Below are 11,496 nucleotides of genomic sequence, written 5' to 3' on the forward strand. Positions count from 1 at the left end.
TTATATATGTGAACATATTAAACATATATATAAACATATATTTTTACATATATATATAAAATAATAATAAATACATATAAATATTTTTTATTCAAATAGCTAATTCAACAGAAAAATACCACCATTAACCTAGGAATGATTTGCCACTCCAAAACCTGAGCATCCCAAGTTCTGCAGCGATCCAAGGGCTCTGCAAACAGACAAAGGCAGGAAAGCAGACGCTAAGGAAAAACTTCTCAATAGCCAAACCCCCAAATATTCAGTGGGGATTGAAACCAACTTCCAGCCCAGCAGCAGCTCTCCAAACCGCACACACTCGCACAGTGCAGAGCCCAAGATCTTAATTTACTGCCCCAAAATAGCTTTCCAGGACAGGTGGCTGGGCCGCTGTCAAACACCCACCCCTGCTCGCGTGGCCTTGGGGCAGTTATTTCAGGAAGGCGCCGGCGGCAGCTGCCTTGTTTGCAACGCAAAATAATATTATTCTTTTTGGGGGTCATAGTGAAAATAGAGGGCTTCTCCCAACACCAGGGAGTCCTTCCTGCTGGCAAATGCAGGCCAGAAAGCACAACCCTGGCACGCAGAGGACATCGGGGATGGGGATGAGGCTTTTTCACTGGGATTTGTGCCCATTTTTGGCTCACTCGTATGGGGGGAAGCGGACACAGACCCTGGCGCAGGCGAGACGTGGCTGTAACAGGAGCTGGCGGTTTCGCTCGCTCGGTGGCCGCTAACCACCCACTCCCTCTGCCGCTCTCCGTTTCGCAATAGATCTCTGATCTAGCCCAATTTCATTAGCTGCCATTTCGGTTTGTTAAGGGAAGGGGAAAAGCCACTCCGCTCACCCAGGAGATAACGGCCTGCGGCGACCATCTGGAGATGGCAAAAGGAGATGGCAGCCCCCTCCTGCAGCATCGCCATCCCATAGCTCCTCCGGGCTCCTCCATCCCATATAAAACCCTACATCCCCCAAACCAAAGACCTTCAAATTACAAAACCCTCTCTGCGTCACTCCCGGATGTTTGCAGCTGGTTTAAGACCCAGCATTGAGATGGGAACCACAACAAAATCTTCACGGCAGAGCCACAGAGACGCCTCTTTAATTAACAAAATAGAAACCAGCCCCACAAAACCCAGCTGAAATGAGATTAGCGCTGGGCAAAGAGGAGGCCAAATGAGATTGCAGGTACCAAACAAGGAGGGGGTGGCGTGGCAGCACGGGGCCAACCCCATTCCCTGCGGGAGCTGCACCAGGCACAGGCCTGACCCATTCATTCCACTCTGGAGATGTTATTTAATCAAAGGAGGACGCATGAGTGCGAGAGCAGACGCAGCACCTTGCATCTGAGCCAAAAATGCATGTAAAGACCCTAAAATTGTTGTAAGAAAATGACCTCCGCACCCAGCAGCACGCAGGATGCTTTGCAAGCCGGCACCGTGCTTGCAGTGGTGTTTCTGTCCCATTACAACGCGTCTTTCTGCAGGGGAAAAGAGGTTTTTGCAAGCTATGATGGTAGGAAGGAACCTGCAAGGTCAAACCACCCGTCCCCATCCTGTTTATTAAATATAGCTTTTTTTAATTATTATTTTCTTTTTTTAAACTGGCTGTTTAACACAAATCCTTCACTGAACCCACTGCAACCTGCCGCAGCTCCGCCGACTTCGCAGCAAAACAGCCCCAAGTCTGGGCTAACGGTTTAATTTTAGACTTATTTATGCCCATTATAAACAGACACAAAGATCCTGCCCTTTCCATGGGCCTGGAGAGCTGACCCAGCCACTGAAAGTTAAAAGTTTTAATTAAAAATGCATAAAAGTCATGATAAACCTCCACAACAAGGGTTTAGGCTGTGTTTTTGGGGACTGGGGTTATGCCTTGTGCCACCCAAGCCCAGCTAAAACCGATGGTGGACCAGGATTTTGGCAAGCTGCACCTGAGACCCAGCGTTTGCTCCACAGGGAAAGCCTTTTATTCCTTCAGCTTCATATTCTCATCCTTTATATGTTAAAAATATACATTTTCTCCTGCAGGACTGCCAGATAAAAGGGGTGATAAGAGCAAGCAATCATCCCTAGGATAATTTGGGGTGTAAACAGAGTAGAAGTGAGAGCAGAGCCACTTATGAAGGTACCACAAGTTCTTCACTTGCCTCTACATCCCATCCCAGAAGGATACTGGGCTGCCAAAGGTTTGGAAAGCAGAGGCTTGGAAAAGATTGGGGTGAAATTAGAGAGTCCTTCCCAGCCCGAGATCTGCAATGCGTCCACAGGAATTGGGCTAAATTCTCTTTGCCCCTGTGAAACGCTTTGTCTTCAAGCTCAGTTTGCAAGAAAAAGACTGAAAAGGTAAAAGACACACTCGACAACCATCATTTTTCCTAGGTATCACTTCTGCATGACCATCCTGATCTACTTCTTGCCGCTTCTGGTGATAGGATGTGCCTACACCGTGGTCGGCATCACCCTCTGGGCGAGCGAGATACCCGGAGACTCCTCCGACCGCTACCACGAGCAGGTCTCGGCTAAGAGGAAGGTAAGGAGCTTCAAGCACAGTCAGAGGCATCGTTCATGCCCAATCCCAACCAACCACAGCCAAAAATACTTAATTAATGGTGGAAACGGGTCAGGACTTGTTGCATGGTTGTTGCTAATGAGTGTCCCCCATGGATGTGCATGGTTTAACCAAGGTGATGACCGGTTGGAAAGATTACAGAGTGTGTTGGGTTGGAAGGGACCTTTAAAGCTGATCCAGTCCAACCCTGCAGTGAGCAGGGACATCTTGAACCAGACCAGGTTGCTCACAGCCCCATCAAGCCTGGCCTTGAATATCTCCAGGGATGGGGCCTGCACCACCTCTGGGCAACCTGTGCAGTGATCGACCACCTCATGGGGAAGAGCTTTTTCCTCATATCCAACCTAAATCTCCCCTTTTCCAGTTTAAAACCATCACCACTCATCCTATTGCTCCATGCCCCAGTGAACAGCTCTTCCCCAGATTTCTTACAGGCCCCTTTCAGGTCCTGGAAGGTCGCTATAAGATCCCCCTGGAGCCTTCTCTTCTCCAGGCTGAACAGCCCCAACTCTCTCAGCTGTCTCCAGAGCAGAGCTGCTCCAGCCCTTGGATCATCTTTGTGGCTTTCTCTGGAGTCACGCCAGCACTTCAATGTCCTTTTTGTGTTGGGGACTCCAAACTGGCCCCAGCACTGCAGGTGAGGTCTGACCAGAGCAGAGCAGAGGGGCAGGATCACCTCCCTCCATCTGCTGCCCCTTCTTGTGATGCAGCCCAGGATGGGGTTGGCTTTGGGCTGCAGATGCACATTGGTGGCTCATGTCCAGCTTCTCATCCACCAATACCCCACCAGCATCAGATCTCCAAGGCAAAAAGAGGTGGCCCCTTCTGGAAGGTGACATCCAACCTGTGGAGTGTACAAGGGATGATGTTGTTTCCCTGCCCTCTCTTCTCCTGGCAGGTAGTGAAGATGATGATCATCGTGGTATGCACCTTCGCGCTGTGCTGGCTGCCCTACCACATCTACTTCACCCTGCAGTATTTCAACCCCGAGTGGTACCTGCAGAAGTTCATCCAGCAGGTCTACCTGGCCATCATGTGGCTGGCCATGAGCTCCACCATGTACAACCCCATCATCTACTGCTGCCTCAATGACAGGTGGGCTTCCAGTGACTTTTGACATCACCTCGGTGCAACAAGGAGGGGAGGAGGAGGAGACATAGAGGGGTCAGATGGAGGAGAGTATGGATGGAGAGTTTCTGCAGGATGGTTCTGTCCCATACTCTCCCAGCAGATGCAGGGACAACACAACACTCACCTAAATAAGCCTTTCCTAAAAGCCCAGTGGGATTTGAGGGCAGGTATCAAAAGAGTCCCAACTCCTAACTGGGATTTATCAGTGGTTTTTTGCACCCTTCAGTGACAAGCAGCATTTTTGCTGTTGTTTAGCAGTGTCTAGCTCTGTCTTCCCACTCCTAACAAGGTCCTTTTCCCATCTCCACGCCCCTCACCTCTGCCTTTCCCCATCTCTTCCATCCTCCCAGGTTTCGCGTGGGGTTCAAACACGCATTTCGGTGGTGCCCGTTCGTCAGCGCCGGCGAGTACGAGGGCCTGGAAATGAAGTCAGCCAGGTACCTGCAGACGCAGAGCAGCATGTACAAGGTCAGCCGGATAGAGACCACCGTGTCCTCGGCGGTCGGCGCGGCCGAAGAGGAGCTGGAGGAGAGCAGCAAAGCCAAGCGCCTCTCCGTAGACATGACCTCCAACGGCTCCTCCCGCAGCGACTCCAAAACGGTCTCTGAAAGCTTCAGCTTCTACTCCAACACGCTCACCTAAGCAGCTCCCCAGCTCCGTCAGCCGCTCATGAGGGTGCAACCATCCCCTTTCCCTCACCGGGTGCCTGGTCCACCCAGCATCATCACCTCGGTTTGTGACGTGCCGGCTTTTTTCCGTGCTGTCTCTTGCTGTTGCCACGCTTGGGTGACCTCAAGAGCAAAAGCTTTGGGTTAGTTTCACGTGCTCCGCCATGGCTCTGGTTTGGCCGGCCTCCGCCTTGCTCGCTGCCTGTCCAACCCACCACGTACCAGGAAAGTGGACAGGACGCAGAGATGGGACATAGCTGGGGTTTTCTCCTAAATCATAAGTACAACATCTCCAGGCACTTCCCTGCTCTCTGCAAGGCCGCAGGGATCTCCCAGCGCATCCCAGCCCACAGAAAAATGAACCAGTCTCACACTTCCCTCCTTCCACCTCTAATTTCATTCTCCCCGTGACTCTGGGAGAGGGGTTTTCAATCCAGAAATACAGCAAAAAATGCTGTTTTCAACTCTGGGAACATGAGGAACCCCCAGCCACTCAGTGCTTCAACTCAGACCCAGGCATTTCATCTCCAGGACCCGTATCCCTCTGCACGAAGGTTTTCTGTGGCCACTCCACAACGCGGCTCATCAAAACAGGGCTCTCGAAAAGGATTTCTGACCCGAACCAGACTCTGGTTGCTGTTGCTCAACCATACGTGCCAAAAACAACCACTGTGATTTCCTAAAAGGCCCAAGGTGGTGCCCCTTGGATAGATTTTGGAAGCCTGCAGAGGGGCTGGAGAAGGGCTGACCGTACCGAAATGTTTTTCACAACTTGAAAAATGGCCAAAGCTGCCCAGAAACGGGCATGGTAGGATTCTGTCAGGAAAATCAAGTTTTGCCCAGCATGCTAGGGTTGAAGGGAGACAAAAATTTTGCAGACTTTTTTACTCAGAGAAAGGTTGAAATGATTCATTTCCACTTTTGGGATTTTGTTATAATCAGGGAAACTTTTCTCTTTCCACCCCCCTTGTCTTTTGCAGAGAACATTAGGTTTATGGACATGGATATATCTAATATTTTAGTCCTGTTATGATGGATAATTTTCACTGGGGCTGCTCATACCAAGGGCTGCTCCGGTCAGCAAATGTATGAACATACGATCAAAGGGGATTAAAAACAAGATGACAAAACGAGAAGTGGGGAAACTTGGTTTATTGGGAACAAACCCGCAAGTCTGGGGGTATTTTGGGAGCATTTTGCTGCTGGATCCTTGCTGCTGATCCAATCTGTCACTTTTGGTGTGGAAATCAGACTCGTAAAATGATTCACTGCAAGACAGAAATGCTGGAAAGATGCACACAGGGCAAGGAAATGGCTCATTCATTTTAAGCAGCCGAACGTCAGACCCTGCTGAGCACAGAGCGATTTCTGGAAGTACAGCATAAACGACTTTTGGAGCTTTTCAACTGTTCAGTCTGCAAACTGGAAGATCCACTCATTAATAAATCCCCAGCCATGATGGTTCTTGGAGATAAAAATACACGTATTTAAGCAATGACTCCAGCAGAAATCAAATGAATGGGGAAATAGATGGATCCGAGAGCAGCAAAACGGCTGCAAAACAGGATTGATAAGAACTATCATCAATTTTTACCCAAAATCCTGCCAAGTGCCGTCAGTGAGGAGCAGCTTTTCCAGCTGCTTCTACGTTCTTCCCGATTGCCGTGATTATGCGACGTCACAAACTGCTGCACACGCTGGAATGTGCTTTCTTCCTGCTTGAACTTCCATTTCTCCCCATTTTTGTCGCCTTAAGACATTTTCCCTCGCTGCTGCCTCCCGCGACCCTGTGGTGTGGAGAAGGGGGGACGGCACGGGCCTGCCTGGGGATTTGGTTTTGCAGAAGTGCACTGGCCCCGTGCAGCGGCGATCGAAGGGATGGGCAACGTCAAGGGCTTTAATGCAAGGGTTGGATTAGGAAACCTTTCCCCCAACTCCACAGGAGCTGTTCTGCCAATACACGAGAAGGTGCTACAAACCAGAGACAAATTCTGATTTACTCCCAGCTGCCAACCCAAATTCCAAACTTAAATAAAACCAAATAGCTCCAAATGGTCCAGAGAGCCAAATAAAGCAAGCACAGATCTGCTCCATACACCCCACGCACAAGAGTTTACGTTGAGTTGTGAGCCTACAGAAGTCAGCATTTAGGAAGAAAAAGATAAATATATATATATATATGTGTGTGTGTATAAGTATATATAAAACCATGCTGCCCTTTTGCCCTCCGTGTTTATGCCCCAAGGATGCTGTGATGATGAGATGTACAAAGAAACGACAACTGCCTTCTCACAAGCAACGCTCAGCTTGAAACGTGGGATAATCCCAAAGGCACGCGCAGACTCCAACCCAAGCTGACAGTTTACAGCCCAAAATGCTTCCTGTGCATCTTGTAGAAAACTACGGCTTGAGATAAAGTGGGAAAAACTCCCACCTGTTATAAACAGTGCCAAAACAACCTCAGCGGAGACGGCCTGGGATGCCCGAGCTGATGGGAACACGTCAAGGGATCATTCAACAGAGGAGACCAATGCAGAAAACCAAAATATTCTGTGTAAATGGGTACAAAACACCCAAACATGGGTTTCCCTTTCCCCCCTCCGAGTTATTTTATCGGTAGGAACAGGGACAAGGCGTTTTTCACATTTAGGATCTAGGCCAACCCCCAAGATGGGATGTTTGGGTCAGGTTTCACCAACCATGGGGTGCTCTGTGCATGCAAAAGCCACAGAGAAGTCTTCTTTTGGAGACTGAAAAGCCTAAAATAAAACATCCCTGCCCAGGCTTGGGGTTGAGACATCTCATATGGTGAGTCCAGCCTCTGCACTATTTCCAGCTCTCCTTTCAGACAGGTCAGCTATAACACAGGCTTTTTCGGGATTATTAAGCCTGTTTCCCTTATTTGCTTGCAGATCTCTGATTAGAAATTCAATTGCAAAACGAGACAAGTTTATTTGTCTCTTTCCTGGCTCTCTGAAATGTAAACTAATGGCATCTGCAGAGAATCACTCAGCAGGTCTGCACACATCCCTTTGCATCTCCTCCTTGGAGAGGAGAGGAGATAACACAGAGAACTCCCACCACCAGGATTTGGAGCTGCCCAAGCCCAACTACAACACGCTCTGAGCCAAAACCATCGCAGAAAGCAGCTCCAAAACCCAAATCTCAGCCTGAAGCCATCTCCTTACCCCCAGGAGTTCGATATAAGCTCAGCTTTGCTTCCTGGCACTCAGAAATTGCTCTTCCCACTTAGCTTCCAGCAGGAGCACGGAGCAGCAAACCCATCCATACCTCGAGGTCTGCTCAGTCGCGCCAGAATACGTTTCCACCCTGTTTCATGTGTAACCATTTCTCTCCCACCAGCTCAAAACAAAACAACAGCAAAACCCGAGCGAGAGCCTGCTTGCCAGAAAAATGAGGCAGCTTTGCAAACACGAAAGTCAAAGCAAAGCAGCCGGCACCAATCGCCATTTTTTGTAACACTTGTAACAGGATTGCTGGTAGACGTAGAAAAGGCAGCTCATCCACCATCTCTATTATTATTTTCATTTCTATTTTGCTGTCCCTTGAAGGATGTGGTCGCATTTTTGCCCAGCAAAGCACACCAACAGGTAGCAACTTGGGATGGGAGCAAAGTATTCACTATTTGCTGCACATTTCCACAGGGCTGATGTGGGTTTTTTCTCAGCTTGCTGTGTCCTAGCCAGAGATCACACAACCAAAGTGCCCAGCCCAAGAGCTCTTAACTTTTGCTTACCATTAAATTAACAATAATTTTAAACCCCCCCATCTCTCGAGCATCAGGTCTCTACAGAGCACACCATCCTGCCCCCAAAAACCTGTCTCCAGCTGAATAATTAATACAGCTGTTATAACGCAAAGTTTAAGATGCAAATAGCCCCTTTTCCTGGGGTATATCCACCCAAAACACCATCTCTGCCGGAAACTAAATCACATTTATCAGTTAAACGCAGCAGTCGCAGCACCTCAGAGAGAGGACAGTGAGTCCCAAGAGCAGCTGAGGATGGGAGATGACTCTCGGGTGACTCTGCCCTTAAACTTTCCATCCCAGACAAAAAGGCTCCTCATTTTGTGCAATATGATACAGTCAGGGCCAGAAGTAGCATGAGGGGATGAGGTTGACTGCGATTTTACATATGGGGTTTGGTATTTGGTATGTGGGGCAGCTAAAGGGAGCTTTGCGTGAAGTTCATTCCATAGTAGCATCCCTATAGAGAAACAATCCAAGCCTTCTCCCCAGAAATGGTCTCTGATTGTCAGGTTTGTCCAAATGGATTTTCATAAATAAATGTTTCTTTTGTGAGATCGTGTCGCAATGGGTTAATGAGGCTGCAGCGATGGGAGGCAGCAGTTTGGTGGGAGAGGGAGGAGGGGGAGTAAAACACAACAAAGCCAAAACCAGGTGAAAAGAGGGCTTGGGGGGGGATCTGTGGTGTAAAATTTCAAAACTACAGCAACAAAAAGCACAACCCTCCAAACGCAGCCATCTGCAAAGCCAGGGCCAGTCGCACGTCACCAATTCCCAACGCAGGGGAAAGGCTGGAATCGCTCCCCGAATGTGGGCAGGACTCACCAACTGCTCTGCTCTCTGCGCGGGGCTGCAGCAGACACAGTCCATGGTGACTCCAGGACCGTGCCCCAGCGCTGGCATTTCCACCTATTCAGCTGCCTACGACACAGAGCGATTCCCTTGACAGAGCAGCCAACGCACTTGGCTCCGCTCTCTGGTTTGGACTTCCCAAATCCCCCTGCTCTGCTGGAACAGCGCGATCCTTGGCTTATCCGAGGCCTCACCACCCTGATGGGAGAGAAACTGTGAACGTAAGGAGCAGCCAGCCATGCTTCACCTCCCACAGCAAAGCCCCCAACCCAGTCAGCCTGCAATCAGCTCCAGCCGGCTGTAATTTGCAGTTTTTAATTAGAGGAGCGTTGCCGAGGCGCAGCTGATTGGCATCACTGCCAAAGGCCCCTTCCCATGTGCCTATTAAGCTCTTGTTATTTATTTTCCTGGGTTATTCTATCACACTAAAAGGAGGGAAGGAATAAACAGTGTCATGCACTCCAGCTGTGCCCTGCTTGGTGCAGGCATCTGCTTCCAGCCAAGCTTCCTGGCAGTGGGAATCCGAGAGCAGATCCCACTTTACAGCAGGACTCAGTGTCTCAGATCCAAACAAGGGGTCATTTTATTTATCAGCATCAATACATTACCTTTCCCAGAAGGGCTCGTATCCATTCCTAAATACACACTAGATAAAAGTGATGAGAACGTGTTTATTGGTTATAAAAAGCACTCATCGGTCACAGCAACCTGCTGCAGAAATGAGGCAATCCAAATTCCTGGTGCCTGCTTCATCCCACTTTGCATATTTCCTCCATCTGCATTTTGATATGAAAAATCCCCAAAATCAAGAGTTACCTGGAGGGTTTGGGTCAGGGTTGAAGTTCGAAACCCAACAGTGTCACTCAAAGGCCACATCTGGTCACGCCAAGACACGGGGTTGTGTCTTTTCGTAGCTGCTCTCCGCCATCCCAGCGAGTTTTGCAGACGCCAGTGAGCCCGTCAATCTGATGATCTGCTACAGACAAGGCACAAGTTCAACTTAATTAACATGTATGGATTCCACAGTGCTTTGCATAAACGTTTGCTCGATACACAAGTCAAAAATATCCCCAGAAAATGAAAATTAAAGCTAGTTAATTGCTTGCAGCGATGCACCAGTGTGTAAAACTGGGTTTCCATAGCACCAAACAATCTGTTGGATCGTTAGGACAAAGTTAGAGCTTAAAGAGAAATGACTTGAGTTTAAAACATACAGAGGAAAGTGGATTTTTCATGTGCTTCATTTGATTTCATGGACTCCCACTTCCATTTCTCTGCAGATTGCAGCACATTTTGGTTTCCCTGTCGCAAACAGGGCTACTTGGGGAAGAATTACAGGCCACAGAGAAGCAGCGCCTGGTTGTTTAGACAAGTAATTACTTCTTATTACTGGCCTAAATGAATCAAGGATTAGCTAATGAAAGATTGGAGAACCCACAGAGGCGCTTCAAAAATCAACCCAAAGTGTGAAATGAGGATTAACTGCAGCTTTCATATTCTTGGTGCCGAGGAACCACGTCCAAAGGATGCTTTGCATCGGCGAGATGCAAATACCTGAGGAAAGGAAGGGAGCGGGGGAGAGCGATAATTGCTTAAATAGGATGCTTAAGTGTGGCGATGAATGTAATGGCCTTGATTAAAAGTGAAATGGTATTAATTGGAGTAATTAGCGTGGTGCGGAAGTGTCTAGGAAGTCCCGGTGTGACCTGTGCTCTCACTGTACAAGACCAGGGAGATCCCAACCAGGATGAGCTTCCTGTCATCCATGCAACACTGATCCTGCTTTTCCCCTTCCCTTTTCCTGTGAGGAAGTTAAAAAGCAGACAATTATAAGCCTCTCAACAAAAAATATTACGGTTACAGAAAACTGAGGTGTCAAGAAGAAATAAAAGCCCTTCCTGAAGCTGCAGTCATTCTAAATAGCAGCGTTTCAGGCCGAGAAGAGCATTACCATGCAAAGCACCTCCAAAAACATTATTCTTCTTATTGCAAAGCAGCTTGTGCTGCCCAGGTTGATTAGAAAGGTTCTGGGGAGGTAATGAGAGCAATTTTCAATGGAGACGGAAAGAGAAAGAGAGAAATGGAGGGCTGTTGTAAGCCACTCTGCTTTCCGCAGAGGCACGCTGTCATAGTATCGCAACAGCGGATAATATCTGTGTTGAGGGATGCGTAGCTGATTATTACAAGCTGTTCAGAGTCCAAAAGCTTCTCTGATGCATGGCATAATCAAACGGCAGCAGATTTGCATTTAAATTGGGGAATTTAGGAAGCCATACCCTAAAGAGGAGCAGGCCTCCTTAGGGTGACTTTTCTGGTGTCTCGCAGCCTTCACAGAGCAAGACAAAACTTGTGCGTGGCTTCAGACCACCCCTCCAAAATTCCTGTTGTGCCGCCCTTGGCCAAGATGTGCATCTCTGTAAGATGCGATGATCGATATCCACGTCCCAGCAATAACCCTCCAGAAAGGGAATAACTAATGAAATATAACAAGGGAAAGTGCAGAG

At 48.5% G+C, this 11,496-nt stretch overlaps 1 protein-coding gene across 1 annotated transcript; it reads left to right on the forward strand.

Moving 5' to 3' along the window:
- Window positions 1–2,382: 2,382 nt before the first annotated feature.
- LOC104534019 (substance-P receptor-like) lies at window positions 2,383–4,345 on the forward strand (the record flags this gene model as incomplete). Its single annotated transcript, XM_010185749.1, has 3 exons — window positions 2,383–2,533; window positions 3,471–3,667; window positions 4,054–4,345. Coding segments are annotated over 3 exons (640 nt in total), but the record flags the coding sequence as incomplete, so codon positions are not given.
- Window positions 4,346–11,496: the final 7,151 nt, after the last annotated feature.

The sequence above is a fragment of the Mesitornis unicolor genome, unplaced genomic scaffold, assembly GCF_000695765.1.
Source record: "Mesitornis unicolor isolate BGI_N332 unplaced genomic scaffold, ASM69576v1 scaffold47665, whole genome shotgun sequence".
Classification (NCBI taxonomy): Eukaryota; Metazoa; Chordata; class Aves; order Mesitornithiformes; family Mesitornithidae; genus Mesitornis; species Mesitornis unicolor.